This window comes from Mytilus trossulus, chromosome 4 (genome assembly GCF_036588685.1).
Source record: "Mytilus trossulus isolate FHL-02 chromosome 4, PNRI_Mtr1.1.1.hap1, whole genome shotgun sequence".
Taxonomy (NCBI): Eukaryota; Metazoa; Mollusca; class Bivalvia; order Mytilida; family Mytilidae; genus Mytilus; species Mytilus trossulus.
Genome location: NC_086376.1, coordinates 39491693 through 39516054, shown reverse-complemented (window position 1 = coordinate 39516054; position 24362 = coordinate 39491693). Strand labels below are relative to the sequence as shown.

Below are 24362 nucleotides of genomic sequence, written 5' to 3'. Positions count from 1 at the left end.
ATTAAGGGAGTTTATATAAGTTATAAGAAGTTATTTCTAGTGTTTAGTTTATTGAATTAGTAATAAACGTACGTTTTACTTTATGTTATTAGCTGTGACGTCATATATTGCGCAACTTGGTAATGTATTGTTCAGAACGTTACCTTTGGGTCAATATTTTAAGCGTGAACCCAAAAGTGTTCATTTGTGAGTTCTTAACTGGAAGAATCATTATGTCTTGATTGGTTTAGTAACCAAAGTGTACTATTATAAGCATTTTGAGTCGAGTACTCGTATATTTTATGTCTGCATTTGACGTTATGTTTTTCTTCCTGCTTAGAATATTTATTTCCGATTATTTCAAATAAATACCAGTGCAACGTCACGTTCGTCAGTTCGAATTCTTGCTGTGTTTATATTTGGCTAACATCAAGTCCCCGGGGGAAGGGGGGTCCTAGAGGTAAGCAGTAGCGCATTTAGCTGTATGCCTCGCAGTTTTATATTATGAGTAAGGGTCGTAGTTTAGAGATAAGAAGCAGCGCAAATAGCTGTATGCCTTGCATTTATTTATATTGTCATTGTAGAATTTAAGATAATCCCGTTTGGTCCGTACAAAAATGTGTAGTTACAAGTTTTATGCGTTTAATCGTATTTTCTGGTTTTAAAACTAGATAAAACATAGCAAAAAGCAGGAATTACGACAAATGTAGATTTTTCATTCTTAAGAACGTCCGTGTAGTATAAACGACATTCAACCCGTACCACATTGTTGGCTGATTTGTCGACTGGTAAGTATTTGAAGTTTGTTTCTTTTTTAATTCCAGAAATAGGCTGTACTCTTTTATTCATTTCTGAACTATTTACAAAATGTGATATTCGAATTTCCACAGTGATGGATACACAAATTTTCATAAAAAGGGGAGAATGTCTAATCAACCAAATTTTCCAACAAAAGGAGGACCTAGGATCCACAACATTCATGCTTTTTTTTTATTTGAAATAAAAAGAAATTTATCATCTGATTTTTCCAGTTAACATCAATTTTTACAACACAATGTCGTCGTTGTAGTAGTTTAATCTAATGGTTATGACACTTTCTAAAATTCTAGTAAGGGAACTAAATCTATTGTTCACTAAACTATGAATTATGGAATTAGGACCTTCTGAATATGTCTTTTTGTTTTGTGCATCACTGAGTCTTTTGTAGACGAAACACCCATTCGGCATACAAAATTGTAATCCTAGTATCTATAATGAGTTTTTTTAAGTCAAGATGAATGGAATTCTTTAGCCAATACATATATGACCTTCAGATTTTCAGATTAGGGCTTATGCTGATTTGTGGTTGTGGCATTATTGTTCACTACATGTATATGTTACTCCTTGGAACACACAACATTGAGTGTAGATGAGTATTGCTAGTAGTAAATAAGCTTAAGAACTTCTGAGAAGTATTTACATCTGGTAAAATACCTTGAACCAAAGTCCATGGACTAACATTATCAAAATAGTTTTAAGTAATTTGTGTGTACGTGCCTTTACTTTTTAAAACCTGTTACGTGACCTGTAAACATTAATGGAATTTCCCGTAACCTAATGGGGTTATTTAAATAGTATTCTCTAATAATTATGATAATGGAATTTCGGGCGACTGTCATACAAGTGAGCGGTTCAGCTAGCTATACAATCAGGTTTCATCCATTATTTTCTGCTTAATAATATTTTCAATTTTCAGGAGAACATTCTACACAAGCCACCAACAAGACACGTTTCATTAAAGAAAAAGAAAAAAAAACCATAAGCATTACCTAAAACCTATGTTTATTATGCTCTCATATAAAAGTGAATTTAACAGACAAGAATGTGTAACATCTCAGCTGTTGTCATGTGTTTGATTTTCATTGCTGTCAATGTTTGGAATGTTTGGAAAGTAATTGTAACGTTCGCCATTTCGTCGGACATCTAATGTCTGGCAGTGAATGCTGCCACCAAATCTGTACGCATCTCTGTACGGTACACGGATACATTTAATACCTGGAATATATTAAAATATTTAACTATCTGTACGAATCTCTGTATGGTACACGGATACACTTAATATCTGAAATATATTTTAATATTTAATAATCTGTACGAATCTCCGTATGGTATACGAATACATTTAATACTTGAAATATATCTAAATATTTAACAATCTATACGAATCTCTGTACTGTACACGGATACATTTAATACCTGAAATATATTTTAATATATAACAATCTGTACGAAACTCTGTACGGTATACGGATACATTTGAAACCTGAAATATATTTAAATATTTAACAATCTGTACGAATCTCTATACGGGTACGGATACATTTAATACCTGAAATATATTTAAATATTTAACAATCTGTACGAATCGCTGTATGGTATACGGATACATTAAATACCTGAAATTTATTTAAATATTTAACAATCTGTACGAATCTCTGTATAGTACACGGAAACATTTAATACCTAAAATATATTTGAATATTTAAAAAAAACAAACAATCTGTACGAATCTCTGTATGGTTAATGGATACATTTAATACCTGAAATATATATAAAAGAATTTGTACGTATCGTTTGGTTGATAAATTTTGTAAACTAGATACATGTACCCTAAGAATGATTAAGGCCAAATTAAGTTTAATTTGGTACAGTAATTTCAGAGTAACAGTTTTTGTACAAGTAGTTATCAAAAGTACCAGGATTAAAATTAAATACGTCAGACGCGCGTTTCGTTTACATAAGACTCATCAGTGAGATTACATAAAAGTTAGAATAATTGACTATAATATAACAAACTAGATTGAATGAGATCAATTGACAATGTTGGTCATGTTTGACTTATTTGTAGATCTTACTTTGTGAACAAGTTTGCTGTTTACAGTGTATATCTATCTATTATAATATGCAAGATAATAACTTAACTTAACATACCAATTTAGGGGCAGCAAGCCACTAATGTGTTGTCTGATGCGTATGAACATTTAAAGGTAGATAGACTCGATAAACATTTTTACCCCCATGTCAGATTTGCTTTAAATGCATCAGTTTCAGAGATATAAGACAAAATCTGCATTTCTTCCCCCCTCCTGTTTTATTTTTAGCTATCTCGGTAGAAATGTGGAATCATCGGGTACAGTCTTTAAAAAGAAGGTACCATAAGGATAATAAGGCAAGTGTGTTTTATTTAGCCCAGATATTACGAATTTTGTAAAATGTAACAAAAATTTACGTAAACATGTGAAAAAGTGACTTTAAAGGACAAGAACTCTGTTTGGGGTCATTTGACAATTTTGGTCATTTTATTCATTATTAGATCTTACTTAGTTCAACATATTTGCTGTTGATAGTTAATCTCTAGGGTACATTTCTGTAAATAAAGACAATGCAATTTCACACAGGAACACCCTTTGGGCTCAAACTGTTAAACTTTTACTATGAAGATTTGTGAAAATTATATCCTAGAAAAGTCAGTTGATTTGAACAACAATTTTATTCAAAAATCAAAACATAGTAGGGCTGTGTGGCTAATTTCCACATTTATATGCCCTAAATTTGTCAGGGTTTTAACTTTACTTAAATTGTGTACTACCCTATCCTTTACTTTTTACTAACTTGAGGATTCATTTTTCGCCCTAAAAGTTAGTTTTTATTTTTAGTCCAAAGTTATGTCTCTATGAGATGAAATATAGCAATCATATTTGGGAACCAGTATGTCAACAAATCAAATTATCTATGAATATTTGATATCTCCCCAAAAAAGGGTTGGTTTTAGAAACAGCTGTATTTACAAAGCGCAACCTCTATCTATTTTAAAATTCAAGATAAAAACCAAAAACTGCAAATATTTTAATATAATTATCAATTCAGAGGCAGCAACCTAAAAACGGGTTATCTGCTGTGTCTGACAATTTCCAGGCAGATGGATCATTACCTTATGAACATTTGTAATCCTATGTCAGATTTGCTCTAAATGCTTTAGTTTCAGAGATATAAGCAAACAACTGCGCTCCCCCCCCCCCCCCCTGTTTTAATTTCAGCCATAGTAGCTATCTTGTCTTGGATGATGGATTTGATCATCGGATACTTTGTTTAAACTATATATCATAAGGATAATTAATGCCAAGTTTGGTTTTATTTGGCTTATTAGTTTCAGAGGTGAGGATTTATGGGCCCGGTTAGCCAAAAATGAAGTTTATGAAGTTTATGAAATAAGGTTGAGGACGTTTGCATATTGTCTGACAAACAGAATTTGTAGAACTTGCAAGGAGTCCTTCTTTTTACCAAATTAAATTATCATGTAACTCTTAACAAGTTAGAATTTCCAATGACTAAAAGACTATAATAAGTTATCAAAGGTACAAGGCTTATAATTTAAAACGTCAGTCTACATAAGACTCATCAGTGACGGTCATATCAAAATAGTAGACAGTCAAACAAGTACGAAGTTGAAGAGCATTAATGACCCAAAATTTCAAAAAAATATCTATGCCTGGATAAGAAAGTCCTTATCCTTAATACTATTTCGAACAATTTATACTTTTGCAAACAGTACATTTATAAAAAAAAATTGACCATATAATTGATATTCATGTCAACACCGACGTGCTGACTACTGGGCTGGTCGGAGACTACCACCAGCAGTGGCATCGAACAATGGATATTAATAGTTATCAAAGGTACCAGGCTTATAATTTAATACGCCAGACTCGCGTTTCATCTACATCAGAAGCATCAGTGACGCTCATATCAAAATATTAGAAAGCCAAACAAATACAAAGTTGAAAAGCATTGATGACCAAAAATTTCATAAACGGCTATAGTTTATATGATAAGTTTATTTACAACCACTAGGTCGATGCCACTGCTGGTTGAGTTTCAATTACCGGACGGTATCACCAGCCAAAATAGTCAGCACTTCTTTCCTGACATGAATTATCATTGATATGGTCATATTTATAAATTAACTTTTTACAAAACCTTTGAATTTTTGAAATACTAAGGATTTTCTACACCAGGAATAGACAATTTTAGGTGTATTTGGCAAAATATTCAATAATTTTGGTCCTCAATGCTCTTCAACTTCGTACTTTATTTGGCCTTTTTTATTTTATTTCGAGCGTCACTGATGAGTCTTTTGTAGACCAAACGCACGTTTGGCGTAAATAAAAAATTTAGAACTGGTATATATGAAGAGTTTTTTGTTGTATATGCCTGGGATAAGAAAATCCTTAGTTTTTCGAATAATTCTTACTTTTGCAATCAGTATATTTATTCTAAAAAAAAAAATGACCATATCATTGACATTCATGTCAACACCGAAGTGTTATCTACATGGCTCTTGCTACCATCGGGGACGAAACGTCCAACAGCAGTGGCATCGACCCGGTGTTCTTTTCGGTATTGATAAACCATGAAAATGAGGTCATGGACAATGAACATATAACAAATGTAAATAAACCAACATAGATACCAGAACTACAATTTCGCCTACAAAAGACTCATCAGTGACGCTCGAATCCCAACAAGTTAAAAAAAAGCCAAATAAAGTACGAAATTAAAGAGCATTAAAGAGCATTGAGGACCAAAATTCCTAAAAGTTTGTCCAAATACAGCTAAGGAATTATATGCCAGAGGTAGAAAAGCCTTAGTATTTCAAAAAAATTATAAACAGTTAATAGTTACATATAACCATATCAATGACAATTCATGTCAGCACAAAAAGTGCTGACTACTGGGCTTGTGATACCCTCGGGGAAATAAATCTCCACCAGCAGTGGCATCGACCCAGTGGTTGTAAATAAACTCATTATAGATACCAGAACTAAATTTAGTATATACGCCAGACGCGCGTTTCGCCTACAAAAAACTCAACAGTATAGCTCGAATCCCAAAAAGTTAAAAATGCCAAATAAAGTACGAAGTTGAAGAGCATTGGGACCAAAATTCCTAAAAGTTTTGCCAAATACAGCTAAGGTAATATATGCCTGAGGTAGAAAAGCCTTAGTATTTCAAAAAATTCAAAAATTTGTAAACAGTTAATAGATAACTATAACCATATCAATGACAATTCATGTCAGCACAAACAGTGCTGTCAGACTATTGGGCTTGTGATACCCTCGGGAAAATAAATCTCCACCAGCAGTGGCATCGACCCAGTGGTTGTAAATAAACTCATCATAGATACCAGAACTAAATTTACTATATACGCCAGACTTGCGTTTCGCCTACAAAAAATTACATAACATAAGTCTTTTGAAACTTCTAAAATATGAAGTTTTTAATTTTCACCGGCGCATTCCAGTAGTAACACTTCGTCTCATAATATGAAACTTTCCCCTAGAGGAGACAAAAAATGGGACAAGGGATATAAATATTGGAGCGCCTAGAATGCAACTGTTAGGAATTTGAAGTTCCAAGGGAAAAAAAATCCATTTAAAATTATTAACAGATATTGATTTTTGGATTCAGTATGATACATTGTTGATTTGTACATTTAATATTAATTTCACCAAATGCATTCTGCCAAGAATTAACCTGTGAGAGAACAGAAGAGACAGACAAACAGACTTAATAAAGGCAACAGTAGTATACCGCTGTTCAAAACTCATAAATCCATGGACAAAACACAAAATCGGGGTAACAAACTAAAACTGTGGGAAACGCATTAAATATAAGAGGAGAACAACGACACAATATTAAAATGTAACAGTCACAGAAACGGACTAAGCATAAGACAAAATCCTAAGAGAATAACAAATATAACATGAAAACCAAATACATGAATTTGGGATAGATAAGTACCGTGACACGTCTTATAGTAATGTGAATTCACACTCAAAATAATAGAAAACAAACGACACAACGGAAACACAACGAACTGTAATATAACAATGGCAATATTCCTGACTTGGTACAGGACATTTTTAAAGAAAATGCCAAACCTCCCTTTTTTTATGGCCATGTGAAATATAACATTAAAATGACAACACAACATTACAGGACTACAATATAAATAAATAGGAGAACATAATTGACAAAGAAACAAACGAGTAATAGCTAACAAAAGGCAACAAGTTTAAAATTTCAATACGCCAGAAGTGCATTTTGTCTACATAATACTTTCTAATGACGCCCAGATACAAAATTTGGTAAGCCGAAACAAGTAAAAAGTTGAACAGCATTGAGGACCAAAAGTTAAAAAGAGTTGTGCCAAAAAACGGCCAGGGTTTTCTGTTAGGTACTAGAACATCCCTATTATTTAGAATAATTTATACTTTTCAAACAGTAAATTTTATAAAATGACTATACAAAAGATATACACGATACAACTGAAGTATTAACTTATTACAGGAAACAACCGAAATACATCACATAACCCGACAAAATACAAAACAAAAAATAGACTCATCCGAATAAGTAAAAACCTCGACGTCAAGTGACGTCATATTTGAAATTGGTATTTCTGTGTTCCATTGAATAAATTGTGGGACAGACTAAAAAAGAGAATAATTTACCACTATAAAAAAGCATTGCCAAAGCCAACTTAAAAACCTATTATCCAGACAACAATTGAAGGTCTTTCCACCCGCAACAAAATATTTTGATATAAAAATAGTTAAATTTTGGTTTGTGTTATCATGTCACTGCCATAAGATAGCTTATTGTATGCTGATTTAAATCAATGTGGTTTCTATACTCTTTTGAAATAAGAGAAATTATTCGTTACTTCCGGTGTAAAACATGTTACTTCCAGTAACTTTTGATAGTTTTCTTTACACTGAATCCCAAAATATATAGTTATCTATACTTTTACATTTTTAAAATAAGAAAAAAAAATACATCTGGTTAAAATAATGCTACTTCTGGTTTTCCTTTTCAAGCTCATACTGTTTGCAATATTATACAAGAAGACCTTTTACTCTATCTCTTATAAATATGAATATAAATTAGAATGTCAAATCTCCAATAACATTGATCTCACTGTCAAAGTCATAAAGTAAGGACCTCAAATCAGAAGACTCTTAATCCTGATGTTATAATATGTTATGTTTGTCTAATGCTTAGATCGTTTCTGTGTGTGTTACATTTAATGTTGTGTCGTTGTTCTCCTCTTATAATTAATGCGTTTCCCTCAGTTTTCCTTGTAAACCGGATTTGTTTTTTCTATCGATTTATAAGTTTTGAACAGCGCTATACTGCTGTTGCCTTTGTTTACTATATATGGTTAATGTGTTATATCACCATACAATTAGTTCAGACAGAGCAGATAAAACTACGTACTTATTCAACTAAAAACTACGTGTTCAAAAATCTCGCATACAACGAATAAGTATTTTTTTCTCTCGATATCTTATACGGCTTCTAAAATAAAAAAAAAACAAGCGAAAATCAAAATTTAGAACATGTCCTTGCCCTTTGAACTTGATCTCATTTTTCTAAGCGGACCAACAATTCAATTTAATCATAAACTTCATTAACTTACATATCAGTGCAGCCATAACTGTAAATTCAGAATTATTTGCGTGTATTTATTTTTGAGATTTTATGAAAATGGACAAACAATCGAATTTGATTACTGCTATATGTGAGGAAAATCTTTATACAGATATTTTTATCAGAAAATAGAATGAGAGTCTACTTTCAAATCGTTTGATTAAAACATCGAAATAATTTCTAAATTTACAGATTTTCCGATCTTACTCAATAATTAAATTAACAAATAGATAGGTTATACCTAATGACTCAAGTAAGTTAATCAGCGGTAGTTCAGTTTCCTCCACAATTGCTTTATCTGGTCCAACCATTAACATATTTATACTCAACCAGGCAGTAGATTCACAGAACTCCGGTACAATCATGCTGTTAGGGAATGGGGCATCAATTATCTAGAAAAAAAGAAGGTTAATATCAGTCTGTTTCATTTAAACATACATGTATATAATACCTAAAAATGGCATTTATTTAAAGGTATCTTAAATTGTCCACTTTTTGCACTGTCTTGACACTTATCCAAAGTGGACATTCCTTGTTCATTACATTTTCACTGTCTTGACATCTTTCCATAGTGGAAATTCTTTCTTCACTAATAATTTCACTATCTTGACAACTACCCATAGTTGACATTCCATGTTCACTTACATTTCTACTGTCTTGACACCTAGCCATAGTGGAATTTCAATGTTCACTTATATTTTCACTGTCTTAACACCTTACAATAGTGGAATTTCCATGTTCACTGACACCTTCACTGTCTTGACATCTTCCCATAGCAGAATTTCTATGTTCACTTACATTTTCACTGTCTTGACACCTCCCATAGTGAAATAACCATGTTCAATAAAATTTGCACTGTCTTGACACCTTCCCATAGTAGAATTACCATGATCACTTACAATTGCACTGTCTTGATACCTTCCCATAGTGAAATTTCCATGTTCACTTACAATTTCACTGTATTGACACCTTGTCATAGTCGAATTTCAAAGTGACTTCCCTGATTCCCATGCATGTGTATTAAGGTCAAGTTTATGCTGTTACCAAAAAGTGTTTCTTTACTACTTTTTTGTGTCTGTACACATTAAGAACGATTAAAACAAGTTATGTTATATTTAATATTATTCTTATTCTAAAGCATTAGACTAACGCTTATATGTTAATGCATCTTAGTAATCATGGAGCTGATGATCTATACCAAAATAAAATTATATATCATAGATAATAATCAATATTGCTTATGGTTTCATACATACATCGGGCGGTTGGTTTTCATTTTCAAAAATGTTCCGCTTTTGTCATGATAAGGACGTACGGTGACCATTAGTTGTTAACTTCTGTGTCATTTGGTCTCTTGTGGAGAGATGTCTCACTAGCATCATACCAAATCTTCTTTTGTATATATAAGGCATTTTTTAGGTTACTAAATGGTATGAGATTTTCTAATAATTCATATCTTTACAGTGACCTGTAATTGCTGACATCCGTGTCGAGTGGTCACCGGTGATTATTCATCTCCATGCAATCATCTTAAATCTCATAATTTTCATATCAAGGATGTTCGCCCCTCTATATTGAAATAACGTTTCTTTTTGAAGACTGCTATTTAAGGAATGACTGTAATATTTTTTTTGTCTATGAAGACATAACATACAAAATGTGTTGCATGCTGAATAACGCGCGTAGCGGTTTATTTAACAGTGTGCACCACATTTTTTTATGTTATTTCGAAAAGACTGACAAAATATCACAGTTATTTCTATAATTTAATTCTAAATTCCATTTCAAACCGGCGTTAATCACGAAAGAGTGTTGATGACGTCATGGTCACATGACAAAACTATGTCTATGATATGATAAACAAAACGACGTCGGCCAATCAAAAGACGCGTTACATCCCCAATTAAATTATAAATTGATAGTACAGAAATAATAATCGATCTTGTAAAGGACAAAGAAGGTTAAGATCTGTGTCCCTGATTTTGAGATATTAGCCATTGAATGTTTGGCGGGAAGTAAATTTGTCTTGATTTTGAGATATAAGCCATTGCATATTTGTAGGGAAGTAAAATGGTTTTGATTTTGAGATATAAGCCATTGAATATTTGAAGTATAAAAAGTAAATTTGTCTTGATTTTTCATACTTTTAATTTTATATTGGTTTTTCTCTCTCCTTCAATACACAGGGAGCATTAAAAGGATTGTATTAATATTATGAAAAATAACTGTATAAACTATATTTATTAAAATTATAAAAACAAATGCAGTGGTTAGCGCGCAAAGTGTTATATGACACAACAGGGAAAATCCAGAGGATTCCAAATTACTAAAAGACTATAAAAAACGTACCACCCACAGATTTATCATATAGACATACTCACTTCCCAAGATGAACCTTTGAATATTTTATCTTTATCGTCTTTTCTGAGTGGTCGATCTGGAGGGGTGATGAGAATACCTTTCCTTTCCTTTGTAGGTGGTATTAGGGGAACCAGTGATGCGTCTATTCAGGAAAAAAGAAATAAGGAGGCGAACTTATAAGCTCCAAGGCGATTTTTTTTCTATTAGGGCTGATCCAATAAAACATACATGGGATGATGGGAACATCGAAATACATTGTAATCTCAACTATATATAAATAAGAAGATGTAGTATGCTTGACAATAAGAGAACAAAATGACACAGACATGAACAACTATATGTCACCGTACGGCTTTCAACAATGAGCAAAGCCCATACCGCCTAGTCAGCTATAAAAGGCCTCTATATGAAAATGTTAAACAATTCAAACGAGACAACTAACGGCCTTAATTGTAAAAATTATTCATACACACTACATCTCTTTTTATCCATTTCTTTTGTAAAAAATTGTAAAACACTTAGTTACGGCTCATGCAATCAACTAGACAAACATTCATATTCGATTGATATATTGATTTTCTTCAGCACAAAACGGAAACCACATATTAACAGTTTATCGAATAAGATATACTTAATCTATCTTAGAGAGCTAACATTTGATTGTTAGGGGCGATAAGCTATATGTAGGGTGACACATATTGTTCTACTTTTGATTTAGGTGAAATCTCTGTCTTGTCTATTTATTTTTTACTCTATCAGGTCCTGTCATTTTTATTTGTTTATCCTGACTTTCTTTTGCCAAGTTATTCAGCGTGCCTTTTCCCTAGCCCACCCCTACCCCAGTCTCTCTAAAAATCAAATGATGGCTTCCTTAATATATACTACCTATATGTACTGGATCCAGATCTTCAGGAAAGTGGACTTCGTGTACACGATAACCACGAGATTTCACGTGCCGTCTGATCCAATCAATGCCTTTTCTATTAGCTGTCATGCTCTGCTGCACAATCAGATCTTTTCCAAGTCTCAAAACTTCAGCAGCGTCAAAACACTAGAAATTAATATTCTGATTAAAATATAGAGTCTATGTGCGAACTTTACTTACGAAAATCTCACAAATGAATATGCGGTAGGATGTCAATGAGAAAACTCTCCACATGAGACCAAATGACACAGATATTAACAACTATAGATTAGCATACGGACTTCAACAATGAGCAAAGCCCATACCGCATAGTCAGCTATAAAAGCCCCCGCAATGACAATGTTATATCAATTTAAACGAGAAATTCGGCAGCGTTTATATGTATATGTACAAAAAAAAGTAAAACAAGTATGTCACACATAAACAACAAACGACAATCACAGAATTAATCTTTCCTAACGGTATAACAGTAAAACATAAGGAAGAACTATACAAATCAGTTTAGAAAAGCTTAACTCATCAAATGAATACACATACAAATACTACAAATAAAAGTGAATGTGGACTGTTTTACTTTCTGTTCTGGCATTTACAACAGCAACCATACATTGAAAAACTCATCATAAAAACCACGACTAAATTTCATATGTACGCTAGACGCGCGTTTCGTCTACAAAAGACTCATCAGTGACACTCGAATCCAAAAGAGTTAAACAGCCCCAATAAAGTACGAAGTTGAAGAGCGTTGAGGGTCAAAATTCCTAAAAGTTTTGCCAAATAAAGCTAAGGTAATCTATGCCTGAGGTAGAAAAGCCTTAGCATTTCAAAAATTCAAAATTTTGTAAACAGTTAAATTATAACTACTGGACTTGTGATACACTCGGGGACATAATTATTCACCAGCAGTGGCATCGACCCAGTGGTGGTAAATAAACTCATCATTCAGCCTTCAGATTTTAAAGTTGTTTATTTATGACCAGAGTAACCCGGTAGATTTGTTAAACAGAAAGTAGAACGAAGAGTTTTTAGGTTCAAAGCTTGGACACAGCATCCCTTTTATTACCAGATGGTGAAATTATAAAGGTATTATAGAATATAAAGATTAAAAAATGTGAGCATGACTCTTTATAGATATTTTTTGTTATTGTCTAATAAGTATACTAGAAACAAATACAAATGAAGGATTGAGAAGGACTACTCATTTAAAAAAAAAAGGATTATCCTTTGTGTTGTCATTAATAAATATATATAATACATGTATTGTATCATTTTGACAGTATTTGAATGTAGAGGAGAACATAGGTTTAATTAATAGACAATTTTCAAGTTCGGTGCATTTCCGTAAAAAACTCTGGTTTTAGGGAACATAATTTGTGCGTTTAGGGGCATCGTCACTTCCGCTCCAATTTGCCTCCAATGTTAAGCGAGTGGTTGGAAAATAATAATACTATACTGCACGAATTGTTTGGCAAATTAAATTCTCATAATTGACAATCAGTACTGCTGACATTAGGGAATTGTGATTAAGTACTAAACAACCAAAAAATATTTCCAGTTTATCTTGCACAATGACGTACACTAAGACGCTTGACGAATGTTAATAGTGCAGGGATACAGGCGATCCCCTCTATCTGGAAAATGACGTCATAAAGTCGCGCATAGTTGTAGAGTTTTGTCCGGTGACGGATGAACTCGAAAGTGGTCTATTGCAATATTGGTCTTCAATCTGTACCAATCCAGAAGCCTGTAACTCAGTTATTTGTTTCTGTCTGCTATATTTGCTGTCTGTTCAATGTATTATCGTCAATCGGGCAATTAGTTTTATTTCTAACTTGAGATGTTTCACAATTTGTTATGTGGGGCCTTAATAACTTCCTATATAGTATGATATTGCAGAAGGTTGTACAGTTAACATAAAAATCAAATAACGTCAAAACTATATTGTTTTCTTAGTGCATGACAAATTTACCAAAAAAATCTTAATGTTTGTCTTATTTAGAAATGTTTTGCTTAGTCCTATGACGCAGATTGAAGGGAAAGATTCGTGTCAATCAAGAATGTGTCCACTGTACACAGATGTCACTTCCACTATCATCTTCTATGTCCAATGGACCGTGAATGTGAGGTCAAAACTTTAATTTGGCATTCAAACTATAAAGATCATATCACAGGAAACATGTGTACTAAGTTTCAAATTGAAAGAATTTCCAATAATAAATAATTACATTGACCAAAACCTTTAAGGCTGTTCCATTAACATGTACGTTGGAGGGTTAGAAGTGAAGGTTAATTATTTAATGTGGGTCAAAGCTCTTTTTTAACTATGCGTCTATAAGCATTATGTACATTATCTAAACAATGGTCGCTGGTGGAGATTTATTTACCCGAGGATATCACAAGCCCAGTAGTCAGCACTTTTTGTGCTGACATGAATTGTCATTGATATGGTTATATTTATAAATTTACTGTTTACAATTTTTTGAATTTTTTGAAATACTAAGGCTTTTCTACCTCAGGGATAGATTACCTTAGCTTTATTTGGCAACACTTTTAGGAATTTTGGTTCTCAATGCTCTCCAACTTCGTACCTTATTTGGCCTTTTAACCTTTTTGAATTCGAGCGTCACTGATGAGTCTTTTGTAGACGAAACGCGTCTGGCGTATATACTAAATTTAGTCCTGGTATCTATGATGAGTTTATTTACAACCACTGGGTCGATGCCACTGCTGGTGGAGATTTATTTCTCCGAGGCTATCACAATCCCAGTAGTCAGCACTTTTAGTGCTGACATGAATTGTCATTGATATGGTTATATTTATAAATTTACTGTTTACAAATTTTTGAATTTTTTGAAATACTAAGGCTTTTTTACCTCAGGCATAGATTACCTTAGCTTTATTTGGCAACACTTTTCGGAATTTTGGTTCTCAATGCTCTTCAACTTCGTACCTTATTTGGCCTTTTAACCTTTTTGAATTCGAGCGTCACTGATGAGTCTTTTGTAGACGAAACGCGTCTGGCGTATATACTAAATTTAGTCCTGGTATCTATGATAAGTTTATTTACAACCACACTGGGTCGATGCCACTGCTGGTGGAGATTTATTTCCCCGAGGGTATCACAAGCCCAGTAGTCAGCACTTTTTGTGCTGACATGAATTGTCATTGATATGGTTATATTTATAAATTTACTGTTTACAAATTTTTGAATTTTTTTAAATAATAAGGTTTCTCTACCTCAGGCATAGATTACCTTAGCTTTATTTGGCAACACTTTTAGGAATTTTGGTTCTCAATGCTCTTCAACTTCGTACTTTATTTGGCCTTTTAACCTTTTTGAATTCGAGCGTCACTGATGAGTCTTTTGTAGACGAAACGCGTCTGGCGTAAATACTAAATTTATTCCTGGTATCTGAGTTTATTTACAACCACTGGGTCGATGCCACTGCTGGTGGAGATTTATTTCCCCGAGGGTATCACAAGCCCAGTATTCGGCACTTTTTGTGCTGACCGGAATTGTCATTGATATGGTTATATTTATAAATTTACTGTTTACAAATTTTTGAATTTTTTGAAATACTAAGGCTTTTTTACCTCAGGCATAGATTACATTAGCTTTATTTGGCAACACTTTTCGGAATTTTGGTTCTCAATGCTCTTCAACTTCGTACCTTATTTGGCCTTTAACCTTTTTGAAATCGAGCGTCACTGATGAGTCTTTTGTAGACGAAACGCGTCTGGCGTATATACTAAATTTAGTCCTGGTATCTATGATAAGTTTATTTACAACCACACTGGGTCGATGCCACTGCTGGTGGAGATTTATTTCCCCGAGGGTATCACAAGCCCAGTAGTCAGCACTTTTTGTGCTGACATGAATTGTCATTGATATGGTTATATTTATAAATTTACTGTTTACAAATTTTTGAATTTTTTGAAATACTAAGGCTTTTCTACCTCAGGCATAGATAACCTTGGCTTTATTTGGCAACACTTTTAGGAATTTTGTTCTCAATGCTCTTCAACTTCGTACTTTATTTGGCCTTTTAACCTTTTTGAATTCGAGCGTCATTGATGAGTCTTTTGTAGACGAAACGCGTCTGGCCTATATACTAAATTTAGTCCTGGTATCTATGATGAGTTTATTTCCTACCCTCCCACATACATTTTGTTGGACTAGCCCAAACCAGAAGCAGGACAGACGGATGAACGAACCGATAAAAGAACGGACGGACGAACGATCAAATTGACGCACAGAACAAAACACATTGTGCTTCTAGGTGGGGTATAACACAATAATAGTTAAACCAATAATATATATTGCTGTTAAAAGGTTTGAGGAACATTGTGTCAAGTATTTTTTAAATCGTATCTTTATGTTTGTAGAGATATTTCATTACTACATTTATCCTAACATTTATTCCGTTCAAATATTTTGGCCACGAGCATCACTGAAGAGACATGAATTGTCGAAATGCGCATCTGGTGCAAGAAAATTGGTACCGTTAATTTTATTTGATGTTGATGTTATATGAAAGTTATATTATTAAAAGTAAAATGTTTTTGTTGGATAATATTTTCGCAACTTTTATATATTCAGGCTGAGTAAAACTTTGACAAACAGTAGATATTCTTGCTTGTATTAAGTACTGAGTGGTTTTATATAATCAGGCTGAGTTATTTTTGACAAACAGTAGAGATATCTGCTTATGTAGAGGACTCAGTAGTGAAATATCTTCAGGCTGAGTAGTTCCCCTTAGATGTCTCTCAGTTATATTTGTTGTTAGGTTGTTGTCTCAGTTACGTTTATACTACAACTTCGTATATTCATAAATACTTACTGGTTCTGCTTCATTGATTGGATATTTATAATTTGGTATCCAGTCTTTACGTTCTGCACAATTGATTTCAAGAGGAAAGTCTAAATTATACATATTTTCTGACATGGTTGGCTTGGGAGCCATCGTCCATAACATGTCTTTATCCTTTTCAAAATAATCATTTAGTATCGTTCTGTTCAAAACAAAAATAAAATCTGTTATATTCAGTATATAGTTATGAATGATAAGATATCAATGGAAGTGGGTTTGGATTGAAGGTCTTTCATATCTGTGTTATTTTTTTTAAACTTTTTTCTGTATAATATTTTTTTTAATTTTTCTCCAATATTCTTCATAACACCAGATTATTCTATCTTTTAGAAGTTTTGGCATATTTTTTCTCTAATGTGATAACCCAATCTAGACTCTCAAAAAGGACCAAACACAAAACACAAGATGTAAATTACAAAATTTTAGTCAAATTGAACCATATTAAAAGATCACTCCCCGATGCCCACAATTTCTTCGTGTGACTGCTGTCACCCTCATAATCTTGAAGTCAATTATACGAATCTCCATGTCTTTTAGGTAAAAGTCTGTTTATTCTAAAAATCAAGATTCCAAATCAATCGTCATTTGTAACTTTTTTTTTCAATTTATACCTTTTCTTTAACCTGGATGAATTGTTGTAGTTTGCTACACTGTTGTTTTTCATTTTCTATCCTTTCAAATTTTTTTTTTTACACAATCCGCTAAATCAATTGTATTCTAATTACCTGTATGCCATAGACTCAAAATATCGAGCTCGACTGCTCATAGTGGATTCAATGATTTCATTGCCAATTACCAACAGGGTGTCACGTGGACAGGAAGCTCCATGTTGATGCTCAATTGAAAAGAACGGTGTCCTCACAGGTTGTGTAAAATCGATTTTATCAGGTCTCCTAACTGTGACATTACACTGGAATCTAAGTACTCTCTCTAAATTGTCAATCTGGAGAGCTGCTTTTTGTATGTGTTCGTCACTTTCTTTCCCGGTTCTTGAAAAACAAATGATAATATTTTATAGTTAAGATTCAATGTCAAGCCTCTGTTTCAATTTTATCCTTCTGCTATGATCAATGTAAACTACTTATAATGGCAGTATTTTTCATAAATAACGGGCAATTATTACTAATGCTATTTCAACTGATCGGGCACAGCTTACGTGTTAATTTCCATAAGGATAGTCTATTTGAAGATATGTGCGATAAGGTTGATTGCCATTATAAATGTTATTGATTCATACTCACCTATCAGTGTCACCAAACAGAATACCAATGAACTGAGTGTATTAAATGGGACGAATAACTGGACACTTTATTGATGAACTCTTATCCCTAAACTCCTGTCTATATATGGACTAGTCTTGAATGAGCGAACTGAGTAAACCCCGCCCAGTCAAGTTAAATAAATCAAGTAATTAATATGCTAACTGTGTGTATATTTCTGTGTTTGAATCTATTGCAGGTCCAATTTGTGTGTGTGTGTGGGGGGGGGGGGGGGGGTGTTGTGGTCGTTGAAACCCCTATTTCTTTGAAGATCGTCTAAATATAGGTTAGAAAAAGTAAAATCGTAAAAAGTCCCTAATCAAATGACAAAATCAAAAGATAAAACATATCAAACCAATGGGCAACAACTGTCATAATCCTGAATTGGTACAGGCATTTTCCTATTGCAGAAAACGGTGGATAAATTCCATTATATTGACAACGATGTGTGAACAAAACAGATTTCTTTTTAAAAACAGCTGGATCCGCCACTGTATTTATTTCACATAGGCTAGTTGTATAGGGGGAGGGTTTAACCACAATTGCACCTGCCTTTGTTAGTATTGTGTCTACTTTTTAATTAAACTAGTAGAACTTTTTGTGAAGGGGCCAGCGGAAGCCCACCTCTAGGCTCTATGTCTTTTTTTACGCTGTATTGAAGAACCATTGGTGGCCATGGGCTGTTTTTTGCTGCTTGTTTAGGTTTTTGTCTTTTTGACACATTCCGCGTTTTCATTCTTTAGTTATATTTAAACTTAAATGTTTATATCTCCAAGACTAAGCATTCTCCTAATATATCTTTAGGCCAGTAAATTAGGTATGGACTTAGAGGGACTTGTTTCTGTCATTGAGGGGTTTATTATTCACACCCGTATGAAAAATCACAAACTCACTTGATTTTTCGTACGGGTGTGGATAGTAAACCCCACATTGACAGAAACAATTGCCTGTATACCGCCACTTACATGTATGGTAATCCAGTATTATAAAATGATATTTACCCAGACTCTGTCATTTCAGTGTAAAGTACATACAGGTCTAAGATTAAACAAACTTTTTTTTTGCAATGGCACATCATCAATTAATGAAAAAGAACATTTAACATTTTTTCAGTATTAAAAAATTTCAAATTTACAAAAATTAGGCATATTTGTGTGTGTTTATCTTAATTATACAACAAAAACAAAATTTCAAATGAAATCAATAAGAATACTCAATTCTCAAAATTATACTCATTCATTATTTTTCTTCTTCAAAATTCACCCATATAATCTACATGTTTATGTATAATGCTGAGAAAATTAAGAGTGAAACTGAAAGTGCAAGGTTGGAGTTAAATATTTGAAGAGTTTCAGGAGCCTGTTGTGATTTCTGATTCCCACATTATCATTTTTTTTCATTTATTGAGTAATTTGTTTTAGATGTTATACATAGTAACTGATAAAATATAGAAGAGATGGCAATACTTTGTAAATAGATGGTGAAAAATATGGAGATTAGCAAGGGATTTGTCTGTACCTGAAAGGCGGTAAATATCCTGGTTCTTTTTGAGGTCTACACCAAAAGTCCGGAACACCCAATATGATTTCTTCTAAAGGATCCCATTCATTGTAAGAGTTGACGATATTCATCGTTGAACTATCTAGATATGTTACTATAAAATAGCAGCTGAAAAATAATCATTGGCAATAAATATTTCAAAGAGACAAATGTTTCGTATATTAATCAAAGCAACATCTGTCTACAATTCTACCCATATGCAATTCTGAAAAACTCACGGAAATTCGATACTAAATTAAATTAAAGAAAGAGTTGTAAGTTTAAAGGAAGTCGACCATAATGTAGTATTGATATGCGCATCCCTTCAACTGGATAGCTTTTTATACAGTTAGAAAACAATTGGTTACCAAGGAATGAAAGCTAGTGGTTTGAATCTGCAGAATTGATCAATTCATAAAAACCTGATAACGCATTTGCGATCCTTACATTAATCTAAAGTACAATGAACTCACTAGGCAGTTACGAATATTATATAAATAAACTTAACAGTATTTGAACTATTTTGAAATGCGAGTAATAAATGATTTTCGAGTCTGTACTTGTTTAGCTTCTTAACTTTTTGTAGACGAAGCACGCGTCTGGTGTATTACATTATAATAATAATTATTTATTATTGATTAATATTTACTTAATTTTGAAAAAGTCTGCAACTATTAGGCATTATTATGATAGAATACATATAGACTAGCATTACTTTACAGAAAATTCTGTTTTTCATATAAAAAGAAATCCAACATATTCTTAGTTTTGGTTACTTTACTCTACAAAAATTGCAGTCATTCTTTAACTTTGAAAATACATTTTGAAACCTGTTAACATAGTAAAGGAATCTATAGTTTACTGATATAGACGTAAACACTCTCCATCTTGTTGCGTAGACCTGAGTTTCAATAGATTGATTTAATTAACTTCGTCTCTGCATGGTCAACAAAGTGGATTGTTTTCCCACAGTTCGGTTAATTCTGATACCATACTAACATCAACTGTGACCACGACTTGTTCCAAACGCGAATGGTTACACCAGTGTGACTCTGACTTTAACCGAAAAAAACCTGTAGCAGTTATAATCTTTTGGTGGGGTTCGTGTTGCTTAGTCTTTAGTTTACTGTGTTGTGTCTTCTGTACTATTATTTGTCTTTTAGTCTTTTTATGTTTTAGCCATTGCGTTGTCATTTTATTTTCAATCAATGAGTTAGACCGTCCCTCTGGTATATTTTGCCCCTCTATTATGATGAAATTATGCTTTCTCTAATGTTTGTGCTATTCTCACATTTTCTGACCGGTGTGAGAAAAATGATTCTCCTAACTAGTGAAAAATCTATTCTCTGCAAATGATTGGTTGAAACTTAACTATGACGTTAAATTTTCCTGTTTTCTTTTGAATTTCTTTATTGTACACATGTAGACTTTAAATTTGATTTAGACTAAAACTAAAGGCTAAATGGAATCAACAACAACACACATTCTCCAACATTGTGGACAAGGATATAATTCATCACTAAAATCTTGTAATGCTGAGATTCTTTTTTGCTTACATTTTCTCTCTTTAGTATTCTCTTTTTATTTAGATTTTGGCAAACACACAAAAAGGGTTAACAAAAAATTGTCATTAAAGGGGAATCACACCTTTGAAGATTTTACTTACAAATTCGACAAAATTTTACCTACATAGAGATCTTGTCTTGCTGATAAGTTTTGCTGTGTAAAGTGACAATCAATCTTTAATACTTTCTCAAATAAGTGAAACATTCAAAATGAGTAAAAATCTAAAGAGCAACTTCTCATGAGATTGACTTAACAAATTAGGTCATAATCCTTATTCGAAAATCTCGTCTTGCTGATTTTTCAGGCTGTTTTAATCTTATCTACAGTATCTATAAAAAATTTCAGACGCAATAACAACTCCAAATGTTAAAAGTCCTCATTATATGGCAAACACTATAATCAGGATTCGTCTGTAGATTTCAACAATGTTGATCTATATGTAGATGTTATCTCTCAAATTACACGAAGAAACTGAAAATAGGTATACTCCAAAGTCTGGAAATGACAGCACTTTGTCTTGGAGTTATTTTTTATATCTTTTAACACAGATGACTTACCTTTTCAAAAACTGGCATATAATAGCAAAATTTGTGTTTATCCTTTTACATAAGGAATTTTTGGCGAACCAGTCAAAAGCGGTTTTAATTTCATCGATAATTTGGACAACATTTGATTTTTAATTATTCGAATCCTTTCTCTTTGAGACATTCAGAAATGTATATCCATTGTTATGGACACAACACGATGTAAAGTTTCAAATGTGTCTCTAAATGATCTTGTGGAATGTGCAAACCAACAATCGAGTAATTTGAAAGGAACAGGCCAAAAACGTAATCAAATTAAATCAACAATTTCTGCAATAAATGACAGAGGTCATTTTGTACGTCAGTCAATTTATTGACATGAATTAGAATCATCACTGTTCACTCTCATATATGTTTTTTTAACACTAAAATCATAAATCTTTACATTCGTATATTAATCAATAAAATATCGTACTTAGATTACAATAACATGTTGTAAATACACTATTAGAAAGAAGTCCATCGCCATATAAAAAAATCAGAGAGAAGAAAGGTGCACTTATGTATACTAGTTTAAATGGAAATAAAAAACGAGATATGTTTATTAGTTTTCCGTTGACCAAATCAGAGGTCGAATTTTCCATTGTCGACAAGTTGTGTGTCTTAACAAACATTTCTTTGAAAATTAACTCCATTCAACTTGACACATATCAAACCCAATTCATATTGACACTGTTTGTAAGACCAATGTTTATAATCAATTTTTACAGTAAATGTTAATGGAATAACCGGATATTTATCGGTTTATGCAGTGCAAGTTTATGTTCACGGATAGAAAAGGCATGTTAAAAAATAAACAATGGATAAATTCAACGCGTCCAATATCTTTTCTTCATAATCCGTCACCGGGAACGCTAAAACCTCACAGTTTTAAAAGCATTGGCGTATATGTGCTGAAAATTAGATTGGTAAAGTGACAAAAAGGTAAAAAAAAAAACCCAAAAGGCTTATTAACATAACGTGAAATTTGCTTGAAAGAATTTGAATTTTATTCTAATTTATGGACTTTTCGAAATGATTTTCCTCTAAGTTCAGTATTTTTTTTATTTTACTTTTTATAATAAACAATTACACAAATTAATAGTAAGAATTATGTCAGGAGAAAAGACCTACTAGCCTGCCATTAATGGTCAGCAATGTATGAGCGTCACTGATGAGTCTTATGTAGACGAAACGCGACTCTGGCGTACTAAATTATAATACTGGTACCTTTGAAAACTTTTTGATTATAATTGTTCATTTATGGAACCTCAAACTGTGGTCAATCAGACTGGGTGAGGATTTGAATATATAGTATATGAGAATGTTAACAAATAGAAGCATAATGTGAGCTTTAAATTTTGTACAACTTACCTGTTTGCCTTTCAGATGGGTTTTAAAACATTTGAATTCACATTTATATTAGTTTTTTTATTCACTGTATAATGTGAAGATGTTCTACAAAATCATTGACCAACATCGACGTAGTTCAGTAGTTTTAAATGGGTTTCAAGTAACAAAAAAATGTGCTATAGATGAATAATTTCATCTTAATGCTTCGTGAGGATTTATATATTACTAACAGAAACATTTATCAATATGTTCAAAACTGTAAAAATATCAGTGTTAACATCCTTAGTGCGGAAAGACGTTTTATACTGCAACTTCTGCAGGGCCACCACATTTAAACTTTTTGTCTTTTTTTAAAATTGCGTTATTTGAAATTTTATGTACTAGTTAAAATTTAAAAATAATAGTAACAGAGTGAGAATAGGATAAAACTAAAAATTAATTAAAAACAGGGACTTGTATGTACACTATACATTTTATAATGGATAAAAATACTCATCTACTATCTGTTTTTTTAAATTTCTCCTTAGTAAAGTGATATGAATTACTAATCTGTGTTAGTAATGGGTAAATGATGCAGAAGTGTGGAATCATATTTAGTTTATATGTACTTAAATCTAAAATGGTAAAAGATAAAATTGAGATTAAAAAACTATAAAAATTAGTTTTAAAGAAAACTGTAGAATTTGTCAACACAAGTTTAGGTACAACAAGTTGTGTTTATTTCCTAAATAAAGTTACACAGCTATATATTGTGCAATGTCAATTTCATCATGGATCACTTTTCCTACATTCAGAGGTTCATTAAGGGATGATAAAACTTTTGAGATTGAATATACAATTTAAATAGCTATCAATGTATTAATATAAGTTGCAGTATAAAAAAAATCTTAGGTCAATGTCAGAAAAATATAAACTTTTGTTTATGAAGCTGAGAAACTGGGAAAGGGCGTTTTCTACCGAGCCCTTCCCTAGTATTGTGCCAAGTACAAAAAGTTTATATTTTTCTGACATTGAATTAATATTGTTTATTTATAAATGTATTTGATAGTTAAAAAGAGAAAATGAACAGGCATTATGAAAATGTCTACAATTTCAAAGTCCTTTTACTTGCTTTCATGGGAAATTTCGACCATATTTCTTTTTAATGATGTAACTTGATTTAAAATTAGTATGACCTCGAAGGAATTTTCTAAATAAAAACTACAATTTCAATAGCAGATATTGACAAAAAGGTTAATAGAGTGGGCAGTATTTGATGTATGGAAAATACAAAAACTTTTTTTTTTAGATGCCCGTGATTGTACCCGTTCTGATAAATGATTAGTGTCAAAAGATGTTATCGACACCGGTGATAAATATAATTTGACCTTAAATAATATAAAAAAAGCTTGTGTTTACTACCTAGAGCTATTAA

At 32.4% G+C, this 24362-nt stretch overlaps 1 protein-coding gene across 1 annotated transcript; it reads right to left on the bottom strand.

Annotated features, from left to right (window-relative positions):
• Positions 1–1783: 1783 nt before the first annotated feature.
• Positions 1784–19592, bottom strand: LOC134713921 (glycine amidinotransferase, mitochondrial-like). Its single transcript, XM_063575202.1, has 7 exons — positions 19446–19592; positions 17394–17657; positions 16639–16810; positions 11758–11923; positions 10893–11014; positions 8753–8903; positions 1784–2013 (listed from the first exon to the last, which is right to left on the bottom strand). Exons 1-7 carry the CDS (start codon positions 19556–19558, stop codon positions 1853–1855), a joined length of 1149 nt encoding a protein of 382 aa, XP_063431272.1. The 5' UTR covers positions 19559–19592; the 3' UTR covers positions 1784–1852.
• Positions 19593–24362: the final 4770 nt, after the last annotated feature.

Coding starts and splice junctions, on each gene's coding strand:
- LOC134713921 (XM_063575202.1), bottom strand. CDS start 19,558: ATGAATATCGTCAACTCTTACAATGAATGGGATCCTTTAGAAGAAATC. Junction 11,924..16,638: donor CAATCAATGAAGCAGAACCA/GTAAGTATTTAT, acceptor ATTAATTTCTAG/TGTTTTGACGCTGCTGAAGT. Junction 2,014..8,752: donor TAACTTACTTGAGTCATTAG/GTATAACCTATC, acceptor AATATATTCCAG/GTATTAAATGTATCCGTGTA.